Genomic DNA, 24,889 nt, shown 5'->3' on the forward strand with positions numbered 1-24,889 from the left:
GAGTTACGTGGAACGATTCACTGAGTTGAATGATCAGCCATGATCGTATCGAATGGTGAAACAGTCTCAAAGGGCTGAATGGCCTCCTCATGTAGCTGTTCGCCTTGGTGGCTCAGTGGTTAGCACTGGTGCCAGGGACCTGGGTTCATTTCCACCCTTGGGTGACTGTGTGGAGTTTGCACATTCTCCCCGTGTGTGTATGGGTTTGCTCTGGTTTCCTCCTGCAGTCCAAAGGTTTGTAGGTTGGGGTGGGATCGACCATAGTGTCCATGGGAAATTGCCCCATAATGTCCAGGGATAGATATGTTAGCCGTGGGAAATGCAGAGGTATGGGGTGGGATGCTGTTTGAACGGTCAGTGTCAACTCACTGGGCCAAATGGCCTGATTTCACACTCTAGGGATTCTATGATCTAATGTTGTTTCTGAAATTTTTGGACCTTTTATGATGAACATTCTGCAAATTTGATTCCTCTGAGGTTGTTATTTCAGAGAAGCTTTGTTTCTGCTTCGAGAAGAAATCAAAGTTTGATCATCGTTTTATTAGCCTGCTGCGCCCTCTGCTGTTCATTGACCGGATAAACTTGAGTCCATTTGACAGTGAATTAAGTTAAAAATCACACAACACTAGGTTATAGTCCGTTTAATTGGAAGTACACTAGCTTTCGGAGCAACGCTCCTTCATCAGGTGGTTGATGAAGGAACAGCGCTCTGAAAGCTAGTGCTTCCAATTAAACCTGTCGGACTATAACCTGGTGTTGTGTGATTTTTAACTTTGTCCACCCCAGTCCAACACCGACATCTCCCAAGCAATAAATTAAGTTTTTGAGTGTTTCCCAAATACATAATTTCAAAACTATTTGAGATTTTAAACAACATTTTTATGCACATTTTGTAATTGGAAAGTAATGAAGCATTTCATTAGCATCCACTGATAATTCCCTTAGTCGGAGCTTAGCAATATAATTTTTATTTTGCATTTATACACATGGAGATACAGCCTATTGTCTGACCGAAGATAGATCCACCCTCATTTCTTATTGCTCACAATGCAGTCTTTGCACAGTCTTCCCCTGATCTGATTGAATGATATATACCTTAATTTTGAAAAAAAAACGTTTCCTGATTCAGGAGTGCAGTCAGACTTCAGTAGAACAACTTGCAGCAGCAATTAGATTTGTTGCTTGGTAGTGCTCACCGAACACAAGTGTGAGAACTAGGATCAGGAGGTTTGCTGTGAAGTTAAAGTTTGTTGCAACAGTGATTAACTGTGATTACCTTGCTGCAAAAATACCAGAATTAACAGGGAGCAGATACAGAGAGTGGGTTCTGGGTCTTAACAAGAGTGGGCATCATGTTAGGATCCATACAGTGTGAAAAGAGGCCATTCAGCCTGCTGAGTTAACACTGACCCTCTGAAGAGCATCCCAACCAGACCTATTCCCAGCCCCCTCCCCTACCCCTGTAATCCTGTCTTTCCCAAGGCCAATCCACTTAACCTACTCCTCTTTGGACTGTGAGAGAGAACCACCTGATGAAGGAGCATCGCCCCAAAAGCTAGTGCTTCCAAATAAACCTGTTGGACCATAACCTGGTGTTGCGTGATTTTTAACTTTGTCCACCCCCACTCCAACACCAGCTCCTCTACATTGGAGGAAACCAGAGCACCCAAAGGAAACCCACGCAGACACAAGGAAAATGTACAAACCTCACACAAACAGTCACCTGAGGGTGGAATCGAACCTAGGTCCCTGACAGTTCCCTAGATTCCTGTCCTTCCTATTTTCAAATACCCTTCAATATTCAGGGCCCAAGCTAAGTCATCCTGTGACCATGTCGGAATTACGGCCAACAGATTGTACTTACTTCCCTTAATTTGTACAACTAGCCATTCTATTTAATTTCAAATGCTGTGTGCATTGGAATATAGGAGAAGGTGAAGGCTGCAGATGCTGGAGATTAGAGTCGAGAGTGTGGTGCTGGAAAAGCACAGCAGGTCAGGCAGCATCCGAGGAGCAGGAGTGTCAACGTTTCAGGCATAAACCCTTCATCAGGAATTCCCTTCATGAAGGGCTTATGCCTGAAACATCGATTCTCCTGCTCCTCGGATCCTGCCTGACCTGCTGTGCTTTTCCAGCCCACACGCTCAACTCTGCTTTGAAATATAGTGCCTTAAGTTTAGTCCTTTTTATCTTGTCTTTCAGTAACCTATTTTTCTAATCAGCCTGTTGTGAGATAGTATTACACACCTCTGGAGCAGGTGGGACTATTGTTGTGTTTTTTATTATTTTAGTAATCTCTACTTTTACCAGTTGGTTTGCTCTTAGACCTGCATCTCTCCCCTTTCTTATTATTGTTGTGTCGATCATTTCCCACATTAATTCCTTCCTTTGGAGCATTCTCTCCACTCTTTGATGCACCACAACTTTCCAAATTTGGGCCCTTGCCCTTGGTATTTAGTTTAAAACTGACCTTACTTTCCCTAAACTGCTGGCCCAGACAGAAGTACCCACGTCCTGTGAATGATGTTGTTGAAATCTCTTCAAGTTGTAGACCTCACCTTTTGTCCCAGGAGAGAGCTGATTGCTTTGATTTAGAAATTTGGTTTCCCCACACACTGTGGCCTTTTAACTCCACAGTGCACATCCTTTTCCCTTGAAAGTAAACCTGATTGTCAGCTTGGGTTTCCAGCTGAGCAGGCAGACTGCTAGAGCAGGCTAATCTTCACACTAGGGAGGTCACTGTATGGTCACGGATCAGGCATTAGGAATCTGATGAGGAAAGGGGGAACATGCATTCCTGCTTTTTTGTTATTCACTTGTGGGATCTGGGTGTCACTGGCTGGGCCCAGCATTTATTGCCCATCCCTAATTGCCCCTTGAGAAGGTGGCGGGTGAGCTGCCTTCTTGAACCGCTGCAGTCTATGTGCTGTAGGTAGATCCACAATGTCCCTCAGAGAGGGAATTCCAGATTTGTGACCCAACGACAGTGAAGGAACGGCGATATATTTCCAAGTTGGGATTGGTGAGAGGCTCGGAGGGGAACTGGAGGAGATGGGTTGTTGGTGCTATCAGATCTACCGCGCCTTTGTAGCAATTTGTCTTTGTTTCTGTCAGGGTCCCCTGTTGGATACTCTTGGAATACTCAACGTTTCAGCAAGATCATCTTCCAGTCTTCAAAACTCCGTATGGAGCATAGGCCCATTAGGAGCAGAACCACAGGAATTCTGTTAAACATTAGCTAGCACCTCTCTCATCGCTTGGGAAGATCCGAGTGAGTGCAGGTCAGAAAGTGGAGGTCACATTACTGTGGGAGTGACCCTGACCTAAACTCCCACAGGACACCTCCCCCACCCCCACTGTTGGATTGCTGGATGGCCCTTATACCCTCAGGAGTGATTGTGGGGGGAGCAGAGAAATACACAACACATCGTGACAATGCAGGGTATTTTCTGAGCAAGCTGAGAATCATTAGCAGCAAATTGTGACCAGAAACTATCGATGATGTGACGTGCCCTGAACAGTCACATGGACAGCACGGGCTGGGGAATCCTGGAGTTATTCCTCATTTAAACCTCATTCCAACAATTTAGCAACATGTGTTTGAAGCATCCTCCCTCCTCTTAACATTGCTTGACGTTTCTATGACGTTATTAAAACTGTATGTATTTTTATAACTTGTTAAAGCTGTAACATAAACACATATATCTTCCAAACATTATCCACTCAACTGCACTATACATCTTTCCCCCACAGCCAAATGGACCAACAGCCGAGTGGACCAACCCACCACCCCACAGCCGAGTGGACCAACCCCCCACCCCCACAGCCAACTGGACCAACCCTCCCCACAGCCGAGTAGACCAACCCGCCACCCACAGCCGAGTGGACCAACCCGCCACCCACAGCCGAGTAGACCAACCCGCCACCCACAGCCGAGTAGACCAACCCACCACCCCACAGCCGAGTGGACCAATCCGCCACCCACAGCCGTGTGGACCAACCCCCCACACACCCCCACAGCCGTGTGGACCAACCCCCCACACACCCCCACAGCCGAGTGGACCAACCCGCCACCCACAGCCGCGTGGACCAACCCACCACAGTCAAGTGGACTAGCCCCAATTATTATTAAAACACAGTTGGTTCACTAATGTCCTTCAATGAAGGAAACCTGCCATCCTTAAGTGGTCTGGCCTTCATGTGACTCCAGACCCATAGCAATAGGGCTGGCTCCTAACTGCCCTCGGAAATACCTAGCAATACCCTCTGTTTAAGGGCAGTTAGAGACGAGCAGTAAATGTTGCCCTTACCTATGACATTCACATATCATGAAGCAATGAACAGATGTTCAGAGGCTGTTGATAGTGAAGACAGAGGCTCCGTTTCCTTGCCAACACATAGCGGGCTAGCACCCCAAGCTCCGGCTGCTGTGGGTCAGGGGGATTTACAGGTCTGGCTGGGTTACTTCACCATCATCGCCTAGAGCCCACCAACTGGGAGCTTCTGGCTCAGAGGCTGGATGGGGCAGGGGGAATTGCCCAGTGGGATTCTCATTGGATCATTAATCCAGAGAACTGAGTACAGTTCTGGGGAACCCCTGGGTATTTAGGGAATGACTGAGTCTGTAATGCCCAGAGACACTAGCCACTGCCCCCTCCAAAACATGGATATCCTGGGACATAAAATTGGTTTTGAATCACGTCCTCCACGGGTTACATTATGAGCTGGTCAGCTGTGGCTCATGGGTGTCCTCTTGTCGGGGGAAGTTTGAGGGTTCCAGCCACACTGTAGGACTTGAGGATGATATTATCTCTTAACCTCCCTCTCACTGTCCAATCAGTGAGTCAGAGGGGTTAAAAGATCCTATGACTTGACTTTGAAGAAGAGTGGGGCAGCTGTCCCTGGTCTCCTGGACAATAGTTATCCCTGAAACAGCATCACAGAGGCAGGTTACCCTGTTGCTGTCACATTGCTGCATGTGGGATCTTGCTGTAAATTGATTTAGTTTGGAATTATCGAGTTTTGAGAAGATTTGTTGCTCAGGTTGAGGTTCTGAATGTAGGTTTGCTCGCTGAGCTGGAAGGTTCGTTCTCTGATACTTCGTCACCATACTAGGTAACATCATCAGTGAGCCTCCGAATGAAGCACTGGTGGTATGGCCCATTTTCTATTTATGTGTTTAGATTTCCTTGGGTTGGTGATGACATTTCCTATGGTGATGTCATTTCCTGTTCCTTTTCGCGGGGGTGGTAAATGGAATCCAAGTAAATGCGTTTGTTGATAGAGTTTCTGTTGGAGTGCCATGCTTCTAGGAATTCTCGTGTGTGTCTTTGTTTGGCTTGTCCTGGGATGGATGTGTTGTCCCAGTCGAAGTGGTGTCCTTCCTCATTCGTATGTGAGAATACTAGTGAGGGAGGGTCATGTCGTTTTGTGGCTAGTTGATGTTCATGTATCCTGGTGGCTAGTTTTCTGCCTGTTTGTCCAATGTAGTGTTTGTTACAGTTCTTACACAGTATTTTGTTAATGACGTTAGTTTTGCTCGTTGTCTGTATAGGGTCTTTCAAGTTCATTAGCTGCTGTTTTAGTGTGTTGTGGGTTTGTGGGCTACCATGATGCCAAGGGGTCTGAGTAGTCTGGCATTCATTTCCGAGATGTCTTTGATGTAGGGGAGAGAGGCTAGGGTTTCTGGATGTGTTTTGTCTGCCTGTTTGGGGTTTGTTGCTCAGAAATTGGCAGACAGTATTGAAGAGGAATGGGTACTCAATGAAGATAGTCCGCTGATTTCTCACCCTACATCAAAGGCATCTCGGAAATGACTGCCAGACTACTCAGACCCCTTAGCATCATGGTAGTCCACAAACCCACCAACACACTAAACCTACATCCAGAGTTTGGGATTATGGTCGGCATGGGCTTGTTGAACCAAAGGGTCTGTTTCAGTGCTATGTAAGTCTATGACATTACAACAGTAACCAGCCTTTAGCAGTGCTTTGTTGACTCTCAGCGTCTTTGGGATGCTATTGATTGTGAAAGGTGCCATATAAATTCAGGTTTTGTTTGTTTGTTTGCAACATCACAAAACACAACTCAGCATCTGTTAGAGAATTCAGTGGATTTTAGGATGTGACCAAATATAATTTCCTGAATTGACAGCAGGACAAGTCTCTTTACTGCAATTAGACTTTGTGGTTTCAAAGGAATTAGCTGCATTTTTATAGTAACTGGTTGTAATTTTGGTTTGCCACGCACAGCCTTCTATCTAGTGACCTACCTGTGATCTTTCAAGACTGTTGGGTCCTGGGTAAAGACCACTCTCAGTTTGGACAGAACTTGTCTACACCAGCATCCCGTGAGGAATTGACTGATTTTGTTGTGGTTTTATTGTGAGGGTGTTGACGGAGGAAACGTAGGAACAAAGTGTAGGCCATTCGGCCCTTCGAGCCTGCTCTGCCATTCAATATGTTCTTGGCTGATCCTGTATCTCAATCCCCACTTTCTCCCCATGTCACTTCATGTCTTTAAAATCTAAACATTTATTTGTCTCTTTTTTTGAATTTATTCAGAGACTTGGCCTCCATGGCCTTCTGTGGGAGAGTATTCCACAGGTTCACCACCCTCCGAGTGAAGAAATGACTATTCATCTCAGTCCAAAATGGTCTACCCTGGAATCCTGAGACTGTGTCCCCTGGTTCTAGATCCCCCAACCCTGGGGAAATATTGTCCCTGTATCTAGTCAGTCCAGCTCTGTTAGAATTTTATATGTTTCAATCAGATCCCTCTCTAAACTCCAGTGAGTACAGGCCCAGGATCCCATGGGACAGTCCTGCCGTCCCCGGTATCGGCTGAGTGAATCTCCAGAGCACTCCCTCTCTCTCTGGGAGACCCTAACGGCACACAATACCCCAGGTGTGGTCTGACCAAGGCTCTGTCTAACTGTAGTAAGACATCCCAACTTCTGAATTCAAATCCTCTTGCAGTGAAGACCAATGCACTGTTACATGTCCTAAATGCTTGCTGTACCTGCCTGTATACTTTCCTTGATTGCTGTATAAAGGCACCATCAGAGTAATCTGTCTGTTTTTCACACTGCAGTGCATAATGTCACATATAGCCTCAGTGTAGCGTGTCTGTGACATGTTTGCTCCCTCACTCACTCCCTCACCGTGTCTAAACCACCTTGAGGTCCCATGCATCCTCTGATACCCTGACAGGGTCAGTGGCCGTGGACTGGAGATCGAGTGTGCAAGGTCCACTCTCGGAAGAAGGATTACTCCTGTGGGCCCCGTGAGGATGCCAGATTTCAGTTCTTGGAGTCGGTTCTTGTTAACCCTTTCCACAAGCAATCCCCCACAAGCCGATCCCCAGTCGATCACCAAGCACACGTTGATGCCCAGCCTGGCATCTGCCTAGAAAAAGGGCTGGGAGTTGGGTGAGGGTCAGAAATGCCACGTAACGATGGAAATTTCTCATGTTACATGCCAGCTAGAAGCAGTAGGAGGCCATTCAGCCCATTGTCCTGCTATTTACTGTGGCTGACCCAACTGTGGCCTCAATTCTTCTTTCTCAGCTACCCCCAGGAGAAGGTGCTGCAGCCCCTTCACTATCACCATCTGCATCTTTTACAGCAGCAACAAAATTGATCTGAGAACTTTTTCTGCAATAAATACAGAATGAATCCAGTGTCCCCACTGACTGACAGTGAGCGAGGGCAAGGGGGATGTACTGCTCAGGAACAAAGGCAAAACTGCAGGTCAAGTGCGTTAAAGAATCACCTTTCAGATGTCATTGTTTAGCTAATCCCCTGTTACACCCAGATTGAGGCTGTGCCTTCCCTCTCTGATGTGGCTCCCATTATGACGTTAGTACAGAATTCCCTTCCAAGCAGCTAAATACCAGGTTAGGTCACAGTGACACTGGAGCTCTCCTGCTTCAGAAAGTACACTTTAAGTGATGTAATCGAGAGGGGATATTGAGCCTAGCAATTCTCTGGCTGTAGTGAAGTTCATGCTGTTGCTAAACACAGGACAAATAATTCAATGGTGACCAAACAAGAGTAGACAGTTAAAGTTATCCATTTATTTTTCAATGAAATCTCACCAAATTGTGATCATCAGAATTTTTAAACATTCCCCAATCATCTTTCCTACTCTGTACTCCAAACAAAAGCTGAGCATGTGATTCACTCAGTTAGTCTGATGTTAGTCTGCAAACACAGTTTGACTCACCATTAAAGAAATCTTCACAATTTTAATAAGAAGTTCTGAAGAGAGAGAACATCATTCCTTCACGATGTTTACGCTGGGTTTTTAACTCTTTTGCAGGTTCTACATCGAAAGCATCGCTTATTTGAAGGACAATGCCACCATTGAGCTGTTCTTCCTAAATGCAAAGTCTTGTATCTACAAGGTAAGAAGGGGACTCACCGCACCCCCCCCCCCCAACCCCCCACCACCAGCTGTAACAATTCCTGTTGTAAAATTGAACAAGGTGGACCTACAGAATGTTAAAAATCACATAACACCAGGTTATCGTCCAACAGGTTTAATTCTGATTGAAAGCTAGTGTACTTCCAATTAAATCTGTTGGACTATAACCTGGTGTTGTGTGATTTTTAACTTTGTCCACCCCAGTCCAACACTGGCATCTCCAAATCATGACGACAGAATGTTCACGGACAACAAGAGCAGCGGGAATCATTCAGAATGGCGCCATGGTTATGTTCAGTTGTGACAGTGTCGGGAATCCAGAGCTGCAGCCAAACGATCCACAGATGGGTTCTCACCCCCACCCTGACAGCCAGGAGCAAGTAAAACTGAATTAATTAAATACATCTGGAACAATAAGTTAGTGTCAAAACTCAGTAGTTGTCACTTAGGGAAGGAGAGTGCCTCATCCAGTCAGGCCTACACGTGACTCCAGACCCCCAGCACTGGGGGTGACTCCTGACTGCCCCCTGAAGGAGCCCAGGCCCCACTGCAGGTTCATGAGGAAGCTAATTCTCCCTTCTGAAGGGGCATTATGGGCTAGCCTTACTAAGGACAGCATCATCCTGAGAATGAAGTAACGATCAGACTTTTATAACTCGGTGACACACGGCTGGGGGAGGGGTACAGGGTCACTGGGGTATGGGGATGAGGGTATGGGGTTATTGGGGTGTAGGGTTACTGTAGGTCTCGGGTTATTAGAGGGTGGGCATGTCAGTGTGAGTTTGGAGGGTTCAAGGGAGAGTGTGGTTGGGGGGATCGGGGGAGTGTGGGGTTAGTGGGGGGGTCAGGGGGGAGTGTGGGGCTAGTGGGGGGGTCAGGAGAGTGTGGGAATAGTGGGGGGGGTCAGGAGAATGTGGGAATAGTGGGGGGGGTCAGGAGAGTGTGGGGTTAGTGGGAGGGTCAGGGGGAGTGTGGGGTTAGTGGGGGGGTCAGGAGGGAGGGTGGGGTTAGTGGGGGTGTCAGGGGGGAGTGTGGGGTTAGTGGGGGTTTGGGGGAGTGTGGGGTTGGGAGGGTCGGGGGAGTGTGGGTTTAGTGGGGGGGGTCAGGGGGAGTGTGGGGTTGGGAGGGTCATAGAGTCATAGAGATGTACACCATGGAAACAAACCCTTTGGTCCAATACGTCCATGCCGACCAGATATCCCAACCCAATCTAGTCCCACCTGCCAGCACCCGGCCCATATCCCTCCAAACCCTTCCAATACATATACCCATCCAAATGCATTTTATCACAAAGACCAGTGGCGCCAGCACGGGGAGTGTGGGGTTAGTGGGGGGGGGTCGGGGGAGTGTGGGGTTAGTGGGGGTGTCAGGGGGGAGTGTGGGGTTAGTGGTGGGGTCAGAGGGGAGTGTGGGGTTAGTGGGGGGGTCAGGAGAGTGTGGGGTTAGTGGGAAGGTCAGTGGGGAGTGTGGGGTTAGTGGGGAGGTCAGGGGGAGTGTGAGGTTAGTGGGGAGTCAGGAGGAGTGTGGGGGTTAGTGGATGGGTCAGAGGGAGTGTGGGGTTAGTGGGAGGGTTGGGGAGTGTGAGGTTAGTAGGGGGTCAGGGGGAGTGTGTGGATAGTGGGAGGGACGGGGGAGTATGGGGTGAGTGGGAGGGTTGGGGAGTGTGAGGTTAGTAGGGGGTCAGGAGGAGTGTGGGGATAGTGGGAGGGACGGGGGAGTATGGGGTTAGTGGGAGGGTTGGGGAGAGTGGGGTTAGTGGGGGGGTCGGGGGAGTGTGGGGTTAGTGGGAGGTCAGGGGGAGTGTGGGGTTAGTTGGGGGGTCGGGGGAGTGTGGGGTTAGTGGGAGGTCAGGGGGAGTGTGGGGGGGTCAGGGGGAGTGTGGGGTTAGTGGGAGGGTCGGGGGAGTGTGGGGTTAGTGGGGGGTCAGGGAGAGTGTGGGGTTAGTGGGAGGTCGGAGAAGTGTGCGGTTAGTGGGGGGGTCGGGGGAGTGTGGGGTTAGTGGGGGGGTCAGGGGGAGTGTGGGGTGGGGGGTCAGGAGGGAGTGTGGGGTTGGGTGGATCAGGGTGTTAGTGGGAGGGTCAGGGGAGAGTGGAGTTGGGGTGGTCAGGGGGTTAGTTGGGGGTCAGGGGGAGTGTGGGGTTAGTGGGAGGGTCAGGGGGAGTGTGTGGTTGGGCGTCAGGGGGAGGGTGGGGTTAGTGTGGGGGGTCTGGGGGTAGTGTGGGTGTTGGTGGGGTGTCAGGGGGAGTGTGGGGCTAGTGGGGGAGGTCAGAGGGAGTGTGGGATGGGGGGTCAGGAGGGAGTGTGGGGTTGGGTGGATCAGAGTGTTAGTGGGAGGGTCAGGGGAGAGTGGAGTTGGGATGGTCAGGGGGTTAGTTGGGGGTCAGAGGGAGTGTGGGGTTAGTGGGAGGATCAGAGGGGAGTGTGGGGTTGGTGGGGGGGTCAGGGGGAGTGTGGGATTGGGCGTCAGGGGAGGGTGGGGTTAGTGTGGGGGTCAGGGGGTAGTGTGGGTGTTGGTGGGAGGGTCAGGGGGAGTGTGGGGCTACTGGGGGTGTCAGGAGGAGTGTGGGGTTAGTGGGGGGGTCAGGGGAGAGTTTGGGATTGGTGGGGGGGGTCGGGTGAGTGTGGGGCTAGTGGGGGTGTCGGGGGAGTGTGGGGTTAGTGGGGGGGTCGGAGGAGTGTGGGGCTAGTGGGGGTGTCGGGGGAGTGTGCGGTTAGTGGGGGAGTCAGGCGGAGTGTGGCGTGGAGAGTAAGGAGGGAGTGTGGGGTTGGGTGGGTCAGGGTGTTAGTGGGAGGGTCAGGGGAGAGTGGGGTTGGGATGGTCAGGGGCTTAATTGGGGGTCAGGGGGAGTGTGGGGTTAGTGGGAGGGTCAGGGGGGAGAGTGGGGTTGGTGGGGGGTTCAGGGGAAGTGTGGGGTTGGGGGTCAGGGAGAGGGTGTGGTTAGTTGGGGGGGTCAGGGGGTAGTGTTGGGGTTGGTGGGGGTGTCAGGGGGAGTGTGGGGCAAGTGGGGGTGTCGGAGAGTGTGGAGTTAGTGAGGGAGGTAAGGGGGGAGTTTAGGATTGGTGGGGTGGTTGGGGGAGTGTGGGGTTGGGGGCTCAGGGGGAGTGTGGGGTTACTGGTGGGGGTCGGGGGAGTGTGGAGTTAATGGGGGGTCGGGGGAGTGTGGGGTTGGGGTCGGGGGGAGTGTGTGGTGGGCGGGTCAGGAGGAGTGTGGGGTTGGGAGGGTCAGGGGGGAGTGTGGGGTTGGGGGTTGGGGAGTGTGAGGTTAGTGGGGGGTCAGGGGGGAGTGTGGGGTTAGTGGAGGTGTCGGGGGGAGTGTGGGGTAGGGAGGTCAGGGGGAGTATGGGGTTGGGAGGGTCGGGAGAGTGTGGGGTTGGGGGTGTGGGGTTGGGATGGCCAGGGGGAGTGTGTGGTTGGGAGTGTCAGAGGGAGTGTGGGGTTGGGGGTGTCAGGGGAGAGTGTGGGGTTGGGGGTGTCAGGGGAGAGTGTGGGGTTGGGGGTGTCAGGGGAGAGTGTGGGGTTGGGGGGGTCAGGTGGTGTGTGGGGTTGGGAGGGTTGGTGGAGTGTGGGGTTGGGGGTGTCGAGGGGAGTGTGGGGTTGGGGGTGTGAGGGGGGAGTGTGGGGTTGGGGGTGTCAGGGGGGAGTGTGGGGTTGGGAGGGTCAGGGGGGAGTGTGGGGTTGGGAAGGTCAGGGGGTTAGTGGGGTGTCGGGGAGTGTGGGGTTCGGAGGGTCAGGAGGAGTGTGGGGTTGTGGGGGTTGGGGGGAGTGTGGGGTTGGGGGGTCGGGGGGAGTGTGGGGTTGGGGGGTCGGGGGGAGTGTGGGGTTGGGGGGGTCAGGGGGAGTGTGGGGTCGGGGGGGAGTGTGGGGTTGGGAGGGTCAGGGGGAGTGTGGGGTTGCGGGGGTCAGGGGGGAGTGTGGGGTTGGGGGGTCAGGGGGAGTGTGGGGTTGGGAGGGTCGGGGGAGTGTGGGGTTGCGGGGGTCAGGGGGAGTGTGGGGTTGGGGGGTCAGGGGGAGTGTGGGGTTGGGGGGTCAGGGGGAGTGTGGGGTTGGGAGGGTCAGGGGGAGTGTGGGGTTGGGGGGTCAGGGGGAGTGTGGGGTTGGGGGGTCAGGGGGAGTGTGGGGTTGGGAGGGTCGGGGGAGTGTGGGGTTGCGGGGGTCAGGGGGAAGTGTGGGGTTGCGGGGGTCAGGGGGGAGTGTGGGGTTGGGGGGTCAGGGGGAGTGTGGGGTTGGGAGGGTCGGGGGAGTGTGGGGTTGGGAGGGTCGGGGGAGTGTGGGGTTGGGAGGGTCAGGGGGAGTGTGGGGTTGGGTGGGTCGGGGGACTGTGGGGTTGGGGGGTCAGGGGGACTGTGGGGTTGCGGGGTCAGGGGGAGTGTGTGGTTGGGAGGGTCGGGGGAGTGTGGGGTTGGGGGGGTCAGGGGGAGTGTGGGGTTGCGGGGATCAGGGGGGAGTGTGGGGTTGCGGGGATCAGGGGGGAGTGTGGGGTTGCGGGGATCAGGGGGGAGTGTGGGGTTGGGGGGTCAGGGGGAGTGTGGGGTTGGGGGGTCAGGGGGAGTGTGGGGTTGGGAGGGTCGGGGGAGTGTGGGGTTGGGGGGGTCAGGGGGAGTGTGGGGTTGCGGGGATCAGGGGGGAGTGTGGGGTTGCGGGGGTCAGGGGGAGTGTGGGGTTGGGGGGTCAGGAGGAGTGTGGGGTTGCGGGGATCAGGGGGGAGTGTGGGGTTCCGGGGGTCAGGGGGGGAGTGTGGGATTTATGGGAGTGCTTGTGTTCGGGTATCACGGTCCATAAGGGATTGAGTTGGAGTAACTGATGTTTCAGTGAGCTCTGTATTCTGCCCCCGGGAGGGTGGGCTTTGTGAGTGGAACAGGCAGCAAATGAGAACAATAGGGAACTCTGGGTAATGACAACATTGTACTCAATGACAACTGGGAATGAGACAATTTCATTCTAATCGCAGAACATATTCAAACCTCATTAAAAGCCAGAATCCAGTTTGTTTTATCGGTTTTGTGTGTGTGGTATGTGTGTGTGTTTGTGTGTGGTGTGTTTTGTGTGTGTGGTGTGTGTGCTGTGTGTGTGTTGTATTGTGTGTGGTGTGTGTGTGTTTGTGTGTGTGTGGTGTGGTGTGTGTTGTGTGTGTGGTGTGTGTGTTGTGGTGTGTGTTGTGTGTGTGGTGTGTGTGTTGTGGTGTGTGTGGTGTGTTTTGAGTTGTGTGTGTGGTGTGTGCTGTGCGTGTGGTGTTTGTGTGTGGTGTGTGTGTGTTGTGCGTTTGTGTGTGTGGTGCATGTTTGTGTGTGTGGTGTGTGTTTGTGTGTGTGGTGTGGTGTGTGTTGATGTGTGTATGTGTTGTGTGTGTGTTGTGTTGTGTGTGTGTTGTATGTGTTGTGTGGTGTGTGTTGATGTGTGTATGTGTTGTGTGTGTGGTGTGTATTGTGTTGTGTGTGTGTGGTGTGTGTGTTGTGTGGTGTGTGTGTGTGTTGTGTGGTGTGTGTGTGGTGTGTGTGTGCGCGTGTGTGTGTGTGTGATGGAGAGTTAGTGTTTCAGACCCTGTATTATTAATTCCTGTGTATAACCTCAGGGCAGGATGGAACGTGGCCCCTCCCAGGGGGGGAGAAGCTGAGCTAAAAATGACTCCTCACTGAGATGTGGAGTTGGGACATTGAGCGAGCGTGGGTGAGATTTAAGGAATTGGGTTTGGTGGGGAGGTGTAGTGCTCTTTGGAGTAAAGGAGATGGTGAGGAGTTTTGATGGATTTGAACAGGATTAGGGTGGGTTTAGAAAGTCAGACGTAAAGAAACCTCTTCCCAAGAACTGACAGTGCAAGATCTGAGAAACACCGAATTAAGATTTTGGGTATGGGTAAAGAGAGATTGTCTTATGGGCAAAGGTTAAGCAGTTGAGCAGTCCTCTCGCTGGAGTTTAGAAGAATGAGAGTTAATCTGATTGAAAGAAATTGGATTCTTAAGGGGTTTGACAGGGTAAAGGCTGAGAGGATGGTTGTCCTCATTGGGGAAAGGCTAGGACCAGAGGGTAGAGTCTCAGAGTAAAGGGGCACCAGTTTCAGACTGAGATGAGGAGCAATTTCTTCTCTCAAAGGGTTGTGGTTCTTTGGAACTCGCTGTCCCAGAGAGCTCTGGGAATGGAGTCTGAGAGCTTCAGGGAATCAAGGGTTACAGAGAAAGGCAGGAAAATGAACATGAGGAATGTTGGATCAGCCAGGATCCTATTGAATGGTGGAGCAGCGGTTTCCACTCTTGTTCCTATTTCTTTATAGTCTCATGGAGAGTCAGAGTGAACGTGAGGAAGAGATTTTTCTGCAGCAAGTGGGAATAATCTGGAACAGACTGCCTCACATGGGAGGTGGAGGTGGAGGTGGAGACTGGAATCTCTCCACAGAAGCCGGTATCCCATCACCAAATCATCCCTTACTGACACAGATCCCACTCCCTCGGAGCCAGCTCTCAGGGTGAGCAGAATCCCTGACATTCCTGTTTCTCTCTGTCAGCCAGGGCTCCCTGATTGGACCAGGTTAACAGCCACAAGCAGGGGCCTCCCAATCTATGAGGTCCACCTCATAACATTCACAACAAAATCAATAAATATTTTCCAAAGGAAATTGGACAGGCACATGGAAGAAATGTAATAGCTGGGAAACAGGCATTACCTGGGAAATACCACTGACCTGAATTGCTGTGGACAGCTGTAACAGACTGGGTGAGCTGAACGGCCTCCCATTATGCTGTTTAAAAATGTGTTGCTGGAAAAGCGCAGCAGGTCAGGCAGCATCAAAGGAGCAGGAGAATCAACGTTTCGGGCATAAGCCCTTCTTCAGGAACGAGGAGGGTGTGCCAAGAAGGCTATGATAAAGGTAGGGAGGAGGGACTTGGGGGAGGGGCGTTGGGAATGCGATAGTGGAAGGAGGATAAGGTGAGGGTGATAGGCCGGAGAGGGGGTGGGGGCGGAGAGGTCGGGAAGAAGATTGCAGGTCAAGAAGGCGGTGCTGAGTCTGAGGGTTGGGACTGAGAAAAGGTGGGGGGGAGGGGAAATGAGGAAGCTGGAGAAATCTGCATTCATCCCTTGTGGTTGGAGGGTTCCTAGGTGGAAGATGAGGCGCTCTTCCTCCAGGCATCGTGTTGCCATGGTCTGGCGATGGAGGAGGCCAAGGACCTGCATGTCCTTGGTGGAGTGGGAGGGGGAGTTAAAGTGTTGAGCCACAGGGCGGTTGGGTTGGTTGGTCCGGGTGTCCCAGAGGTGTTCTCTGAAACATTCCGCAAGTAGGCGGCCTGTCTCCCCAGTATAGAGGAGGCCACATCGGGTGCAGCGGATGCAGTAAATGATATGTATGGAGGTGCAGGTGAATTTGTGGTGGATATGGAAGGATCCCTTGGGGCCTTGGAAGGAGGTGAGGGGCGAGATGTGGGCGCAAGTTTTGCATTTCTTGCGGTTGCAGGGGAAGGTGCCGGGAGTGGAGGTTGGGTTGGTGGGGGGTGTGTATCTGAAGAGGGAATTGCGGAGGGAGTGGTCTTTCTGGAACGCTGATAGGGGAGGGGAGGGAAATATATCCTTGGTGGTGGGGTCTGTTTGGAGGTGGCGGAAATGACGAAGGATGATACGGTGTATCTGGAGGTCGGTGGGGTGGTAGGTGAGGATCAGAGGGGTTTTGTCCTGGTGGCGATTATACTGTGACTGTTTCTATATGATCGAAATATGACACAGCAGGAGACCATTCCGCCTGTTGGCCATTCTAAACCAGGTTTGCCCATCTGTTTCCAGGGTAGCTTTGGTTGCGAGCTGGGAGGGGGGGCTGCTGCCTATATTAGGAAGGGTATTTCAGAATCAGACCTGGAACAAAGAAACTGAGGGACTGAGCAGATGAGGCTGTTTGATCACAGTCCATTCAGCCCAGGTCCCTGGGTTATCCCCAGGACGAGGACTAATCCTTGTTCACTGCAAGTGGTTTTTCACACGTTATCAGCACTCTTCCTGTTGCTTAAAGGGGTTACACACCCCAGTTACAGCCCCCCCTAAGCCCCTCCAGCCTAAACGATCATTCCTCACTGCTGAACGTCCTTCCCCGTGATTGGCAATGTTCTCGTCAGCCTGTAGTTCAGTCGGAGCACCTGGTCTCTGTGATGTAGTGACCAGAATCACTGACCACGGCCTGTGGCCTGCTCACTGCTGTGTGAGCATCTGCTAACATAGCCACCCTGCTCTTATATACTGCCCCTCAGCCAATGGAGGAAACTTTCTGATGCTGTCTTACTCGCCGGTTCGGCTCATCCCAGCTACCTTCAGCAGTCTGTGGATATTCACTGTAATGTTACCCAGTTCCTTCACTGTCCCGCTGTTTATTGGGGATTCTGTTATCCTGTTAGTTTCCCAGAAATGCATCACCTCACGCGATCAGGAGCACACATACTCGCATTCTCAGACACACACACACACACACACACACACATGCATACACATAGACCACATACACAGACACATACACACATACGTATACCACACACACGCATGCATACAAACATGCATGTACACAGACACGCACACACACAGACGCACAGACACACCCACATAGACACAGATACATACACACAGACACATATACGAACATACTTAGACCACGTACACACATATGTATACCACACACACATACATGCAGACATGCATGTATACACACACGCACACATAGACTATATACACAGACACAAACACATACATAGACCACACACACATACATACAGACATGCATGTACACACACACATTGACCATATACACAGACACATACACACATACGTAGACCCCACATATACATACAGACAGATGTGCATGTACACAGACACATGCACATGTATGCAGGAACATTCACACACAGACACGTACACACAGAGACACAGACACATGCATAGTGAGACAGTAAGGGTGTTCCAGTTCCACTGAAACAGTCTCTGAGAATGAGTCGGTGTCTTCAGAGAAAGTCAGAAATCTACTAAAAATGCCTTGAAGAGAGAAAAGTGCTTCTTTATTTGGGAACAAATAGTGAACTGCTGGGAGCAAAAAGCTCAGTTTCACTAACGTTTCAATGGGATGAAAATGACCAGTAACTCACCAACCAGAATGCTATTTAAAAACCACAAGCTAACTAACATTGACTCAAAGTGAAAGAGAATTATCCCCCCACCCCCCACCTCCCACTGCCATTAAAGTTCACAATGCGATTCATTGTCTCGTTTAAACAGTTCCCTGGGGTCATTTCACGGCAGTAATCTAATCCGATGGGTTTCTGCGGTGATTTTGGTGATCTGAGCTCCTGGGTTAGATTACTCCCCAGTAATCACTCCCAGGAATTCATTGTTCCCTCTGAACACTTCCAAAGTTATCGGACGCACTCGAGGGTTCAAGTTGAAGCAATATGTTCAAACACGAAGCTGGGGCCTTTTAATTCCTCTCTCACAAACAAAGGTCAATATTGGAACATTGATGTGAAGTCAGGAAACTTGCCAAGTGACTGTGCTGGATTTACACAACTCAGAACAGTGTTCTGGGCTCGCACTGTGCTCAGACTGACATCAGGGTCCATGGTTGAAGTGTCTGAAAATCTCCTGTAGAAACCAGCTTCGGAAAAACACCTCTATTTCCTCCATTTCACTCTGTGTCTGAAAAGGCAAATCAATCTGTCACTCAATTCTTCATCGATGTCACCATCAGCAAATCCTGCCACTCACTCCCCCCTCCTCATCACTCAGACCCCCTCCCCCTCACCCTGAACCCTCTCCCCCTCACTCCAATCCTCTCACTCCGGTCCCCCCTCACTCCAATCATCCTCTCTCCCTCACTACAGTACCCTCTCACTCCAATCACCCTCTCTCCCTCACTCCGGTCCCCCCTCCCCTTCCGGCCCCCCATCACTGGAGTTCCCTCCCCCTCATTCTGATCCCCCCCTCACTCCCAGCCCCCCTCACTCCGACACCCCGTTCCTCACTCCAATTACCCTCTCTCCCTCACTCTGAACCCCCCCTCACTCCGATCCCCCTCACTCCCATCCCCACCTCACTTCATCCTCCCTCCCCTCCATCCTCCCTCCCCCACACTCCAATCCCCCTCACTCCTCCCTCCGATCACACTCACCCCTCATTCCAATCCCCCTCCCCCTCCCCCTCACCCAGCCCCTGCCCCCTGCTATTCTCTGACCCTTCTCTGTTTATCCTGGAGCTGAGATTCCGGACGGAGCTGGCCACATCTTGCTGACCTCAGAAACGGAGCATCCCGCTGACACTGTCCATGCCCCACACGGCTGACTGGAGATTTGTCAGAACGTTCCAGAGATGGAGTCAATCTGTTGGAGGAGCTGCTGCTGTTCTCCTTTGAGTTGAGAAGAGAATGGATGCAGTTTATCAAAATTGGGAGGGGGTCCTGATTAGCTGGGTTAAGGGAAAAGGGTGGGAGAGTGGAACGAGCTGATTGCAGAGAGCTGACCAGAACCCAAGGCAGAATGGCTTCCTTCTCTTCTGTAGCCATTCTGGGTCCTTGTTGCTAACCTCGTGCATTGGGCATTGTCCAGCCATTTCTTTAAGCACCCAAACTTAAATTGTCCAATCGGAGTCAAATTGTAGAAAATGACCCAGTAATGTCAGTGTTAAAATCACCCCCATGTGACAATCTACACCCAGCATCCTGTGTAAAAGAGGATTAATAACTGAGAGACCAAATCCCAGCATTACAGATTCCAGTCTGCAGCCAATTTGTTTGACTCCATGTGAAATGAAATGGTTAGAGACACTGGATAATGTAAAGGCTTGGGCCCTGACAACATTCGGGCAATATTACTAAAAACATGTGCTTCAGAACTTGCTGCTCCCCTAGCCAAGCTGTTACAGTACAGTTACGACACTGGCATCTACCTGACAATATGGAAAATTGCCCAAATATGTCCTGTACATAAAAAGCAGGATAAATCCAACCTAGCCAATTACTGCCCCATTGGTTTACTCTCAATGATCAGTAAAGTGATGGAAGGTGTCAGTAACAGGGCTATCAAGCAGCATCTGCTCAGCAATAACTTGCTCAGTGACGCCCAGTTTGGGTTCCCCAGGGTCACTCAGCTCCTGAGCTCATTACAGCCTTGGGTGAAACATGGACAAAGAGCTGAATTCCAGAGGGGAGGGGAGAGTGACAGACCTTGGCATCAAGGCTGCATTCGACCAAGTGTGGCATCAAAGAGCCCTGGCAAAACTGGAATCAATGGGTATAGGGTCCACTGGTCGGAGTCATACCTGGCACATAGGGAGATGTTTGTGTTTGGTGGAGGTCAATGTCAAACTCAAAGCTCAGTGTCCAACTTTAAATGTGAGTGTGAAATTCAACAACGCTCACTGAATAATTCTGAGTGTACTGGGTATTAAACCGATAACTGACTTCAGTTGTGCTCACAATGTGGTGAACTTGTCCACACTGGAAGGTGCACGTATTCTTTACAGAGACACAGACATTGAGCTTCTTCCAACTCAATGATATGCATAGCGGCCATTCTCTGATTCATTTCTCAGTCCTATGCCTTGGTCAATCATGAGAAGCCTTTCTGGTTTAAATTTAAACAAAGTTGGCAGTTTACTATCAGTTATCCTCTGACTCCACGGCAACACATGTATTACTTAAAATTCCCTGCCAACCAATCAACACCAACTTCTCATACAGAGCATGGGGAACTTTTCCATTTATGTAGGTATTCTTGCAAAATGTCCTGATGAGGAAAAGACAGAAAACTTCAATAAAATGTTTCCTTATCAGCAGATCTAAAGAGCCATCAAACTGTAAAATTCAGAGCTTTGCTGTACCGTTGTTTAACCTCAAAGTGATAGCAGCCACTATCGCTGTTTTCAGTCTGTTAGAGCTAAGTGTTACAAAATGCTGGATACAGCTGTATTTTATAGCACTGGTAAACAAACTGGGATTTATTTTTAATCACTCTGAAATAACAGCTATTGTCAGCCAACAAAAAAGGAGGGGTCTCTTGGAAAAATTGATGGAAACCTCATGTGTCATCCCAGAGCCAGACTTTGACTCTGTTCGGTCTTTTGCTGACACAGAGTTTTGGTTTCCTCCCAGAGCAACAAAAGCCAAAAACTTCCAGATGTTGCACCCAGTTTCCAATCTGCCCACGCTGTAAAATCTACAACGGTGAGTGATATCAGTTTGCAGGGACCACTGCGAATAATGTCGAAAGACAAGGGCCAATCCATAAGATGGAGGAGCAAACATAGGCCATTCAGCCCATCAAGGCTGCTCCAACATTCAATGAGGTCATGGCTGTTCTACTAATCCTCAACTCCATTTTCCTAGCTTCTCCCTGTAACTCTTGATTCCTTTACTAATTAAAATTCGCTCTATCTCAACCTTGTGACCCAGCCTCGAGAGTCCTTAGAATTCCACAGATTTACAATCCTCCGAGAGAGGAAATTCCTCCTCATCTCTGTCTTAAATGGGTGATCCCTTATTTCAAGATGATGCCCTCTGGTCCCATTCCCTCCCACATGGGGCATCAATCCTTCTGTCTGTCTTGTCAAGCTGCCTAAAAACACTGATATGTTTCAATAAGGTCCCCACTCCTTCTAAATTCCAATGAATACAGGCCCAACTTACTCAACCTCACCTCCCTCTCTGGTCAGCCTAATGAACCTTTCCTGTGTGATAGAGTCATAGAGTCCTCCAGCACAGAGATAGACCCTTTGACCAAAACTGGTCCATGCCGACTAAAATGTCCATCAGTGCATGGAGTCATAGAATCCTACAGCATGGAGATGTTTTTCCAACCTCCTGTTTGTCTCCTTTGGATTCTAGCATCTGCAGTTTTGTTTTTTCTCTAATGGACTTTCTCTGGACTGCTCCAATGTCAGGATTTGCAGGGATTTGATAAAATGGTACTGGGGGTCACAGTCTTCAGTTCTTTGCAAGCAAGTCGAGGTTGTTCTGTTTGGAGTAGAGAGGATTTGTCAAAGATGTTCAAATTTGAAGGTTATCAATACTCTAAATACAGAGTCACAGTCTCCAGTAGCAGGAACATTGATAAGCAGACAATATCAATTCACGTTGTTACCAGAATGAATGAATGATGTATTGTCATATATATCTAGGAAGTTGCAGTGAAACGTGTTTTGTAACAACTGCTGCTGTGGTTCTGTTCACCGAGCTGGAAATTTTTGTTGCAAACGTTTCGTCCCCTGGCTAGGCGACATCATCAGTGCTTGGGAGCCTCCTGCGAAGCGCTTCTTTGATGTTTCCTCCGGTGTTTATAGTGGTCTGTCCCTGCCGCCTCCGGTTGTCAGTTTCAGCTGTCCGCTGTAGTGGTTGGTATATTGGGTCCAGGTCGATGTGTTTGTCGATGGAGTTTGTGGATGAATGCCATGCCTCTAGGAATTCCCTGGCTGTTCTCTGTCTGGCTTGCCCTATGATAGTAGTGTTGTCCCAGTCGAATTCATGTTACTTGTTGTCTGCGTGTGTGGCTACTAAGGATAGCTGGTCGTGTCGTTTCGTGGCTAGTTGATGTTCATGTATGCGGATTGTTAGCTGTCTTCCTGTTTGTCCTATATAGTGTTTAGTGCAGTCCTTGCATGGTATTTTGTACACTACATTCGTCTTGCTTATGTTGGGTATCGGGTCCTTCGTTCTGGTGAGTTGTTGTCTGAGCGTGGCTGTTGGTTTGTGTGCCGTTATGAGTCCTAGGGGTCGCAGTAGTCTGGCTGTCAGTTCTGAGATGCTGCTGATGTATGGTAGTGTGGCTAGTCCTTTTGGTTGTGGTATGTCCTCGTTCCGTGGTCTTTCTCTTAGGCATCTGTTGATGAAGTTGCGCGGGTATCCGTTTTTGGCGAATACCTTGTATAGGTGTTCCTCTTCTTCTTTTTGCAGTTCTGGTGTGCTGCAGTGTGTTGTGGCCCTTTTGAATAGTGTCCTGATGCAGCTTCGTTTGTGTGTGTTGGGGTGGTTACTTTCATAGTTTAGGACTTGGTCTGTGTGTGTGGCTTTCCTGTATACCCTTGTAGTGAATTCTCCGTTCGGTGTTTTGTAACAACTGTTTGGCACCATTTGAGTCACAAAGAGAATAAAAAGAAATTACTTAAGTAAATTTCATTTTCTGTTCCAATTGGGTCTCAAGCATGGCCTCAGGACTTCCACAAAGTCTCTGCAAGGTTTTCTGGACGTCAAGGGGCCCTTGCTCCAGGTATAGCAACAACAACGTCAATGGCCCAGACAACCCCCACTCCCTGGTTCCATTGCTGCTTTCACCTTGCCAACACCACCAAGAGTCCAGGCTTCGGGCCTACCACAGTCAGGAGTCCCCACTCTGGGCACCACCAAGAGTCCGGGCTTCAGGTCTACCACAGTCCCCACTCTACGCCATGAGAATAATGTATATGGTGCAGCAAGTTGGGATGATCAAAAATCCACTTGAAATCATACAATGTTTTAGCCTCGATTCCTTTCTGTTGTAGTAAAATCCCTCGGCTCTCCGGGTGAAGGAATTTCTTCTGATCTCATTCCTAAATGTCTACTTCTTATCTTCATAATGTGTCTGTGGTTCTGAACTGCCTGGACACTGGGGACATTCTTCCTGTATGTACTCTGTCCAGTTCCCGTTAGAATTGTATAGGGTTTTATGAGATCACCCACTCGTTCTCCTGAACTCTAATAATATAGTCCTAACTGATTCAAACTCTCCTCGTATGTCAGTGCTGCCATCCCAGGAATCAGTCTGAGTACAATCCCTACAGTGTGGAAACAGGCCATTTGGCCCAACAAGTCCACACCAACCCTCCAAAGAGTAACCCACCTAAACCCATTCCCCTACCCCATTACTCTACATTTATCCCTGACTAGTACACCTAACCTACACATCCAAACACTACGGGCAATTTAGCATGGCCAATCCACCCTGACCTGCACATCTTCAGACTGTGGGAGGAAACCGGGGCACCCGGCGGGGAGACACGGGGAGATTGTGCAAACTCCACCCAGACAGTTGCCTGAGGCTGGAATCGAACCTGGGTGTCTGGTGCCATGAGGAAATGGTACCAACCACTGAGCCACTGTGCCATCCAGAATGGTAAGCCTTTCCTTCACTCCCTCTCTCCTTCCTCATATAAGGAGACCAAAACTGCATCTACAACCCTTGGGAAGAGAATTCCAAAGATTTACAACCCCTTGAGTGAAATAATTTCTGTCAGCCTAAATGATCGGGCCTCTTATCGTGAGATTGTTCCCCTGTGATTTAGACTCCCCCAGTGAGGGGAAACAATCTCTCTGCGCCTACCCTGTCAAGCTCCTTCACAACATTTTATGTTTCATGTGTCCTCCCTCTTCCATTTAAACTCCAGAGAATATCAATGCACTCTACTCAGGCTCTAACACTAGGACAACACCCTCGCCCCAGGTCCCAATTCACTAACACTTAACCGCATTGTCTCCAAAGCAGTTATACCCTTCCTTCCAAACATAATTGATTAAACGCATGGAAATGGAAGGTTTGCTGGGAAAGGGGATTGAGGGTATAAGGGAACGGGAGGGGATTGGGACTAACTGGTTTTTTATTTAATTCATTCATGGGACGTGCATACCGCTGGCTGGGTCCAGCATTTATTACCCGTCCCTAGTTGCCCCTTGAGAAGGTGGGGGTGAGCTGCCTTCTTGAACCGCTACAGTCCATGTGCTGAAGGGAGACCCACAGTGCCCTGAGGGAGGGAATTCCAGGATTTTGAACCTGAAGGAATGGCGATATATTTCCAAGTCGGAATGATGAGTGGTTCAGTGGAGAACTTGCAGGTGGGGGTGTTGCTATGTATCCGCTGCCCTTGTCCTTCGAGATGGAAGTGGTTGTGGTTTGGGAGGCAGTGATAGTTCACAATCGCTGCACTGACACACATTCTCCAGCTGCAAAAGGTGATTAGTTCTCAGTTTAACCATCATCACACATGACTTGCAAATCCTTCATGGTGGCCTGAGGAAATCACACTCTGTTTACCAGGCAAAAGTGAGGCCTGCAGATACTGGAAACCAGAGTGTAGATGAGAGTGGTGCTGGAAAAGCACAGCAGGTCAGGCAGCATCCGAGGAGCCGGAAAATCGACGTTTCAGGATGCTGCCTGACCTGCTGTGCTTTTCCAGCACCACTCTCATCTACACTCTGTTTAGTGCCATGACTTTGAAAATGTATCCATGAAAATCTTCGTGACTTGGTATTTCCAACAAAATCGTCAAAACTTGTTGTGAAGCACATTGAAATACTCCCTGTGGGTCTGCACTGACTGATGTTACAATACATTTTTTCAGAATGAACTTCAGAAGCATGCCAGCAGTCCAGCACTGACTCGATGGGCCAAAGAGCTGCTTTCAGTGCTGCCCTTTTCCATAACTTATTGAATCTTATTTTCGCTGTGACCAGAGAAATGTTTATATAAAATTTAGAAACAATTTATTC

At 50.1% G+C, this 24,889-nt stretch overlaps 1 protein-coding gene across 6 annotated transcripts in view; it reads left to right on the top strand.

Moving 5' to 3' along the window:
- frmd4a (FERM domain containing 4A) overlaps positions 1 to 24,889 on the top strand; it is a 765,730-nt gene that overhangs the window by 575,617 nt on the left and 165,224 nt on the right. For all 6 annotated transcript variants that reach the window (XM_043714187.2, XM_043714188.2, XM_043714186.2 and 3 more), the window contains one exon: positions 8,322 to 8,406. In XM_043714187.2, the coding sequence (XP_043570122.1) occupies positions 8,322 to 8,406 (85 nt within the window). The remainder of the gene's footprint in view (positions 1 to 8,321; positions 8,407 to 24,889) is intronic.

The sequence above is a fragment of the Chiloscyllium plagiosum genome, unplaced genomic scaffold (assembly GCF_037043375.1).
Source record: "Chiloscyllium plagiosum isolate Xiang-an unplaced genomic scaffold, Cpla_swu_hap1 HiC_scaffold_23, whole genome shotgun sequence".
In the NCBI taxonomy this organism is placed as follows: domain Eukaryota; kingdom Metazoa; phylum Chordata; class Chondrichthyes; order Orectolobiformes; family Hemiscylliidae; genus Chiloscyllium; species Chiloscyllium plagiosum.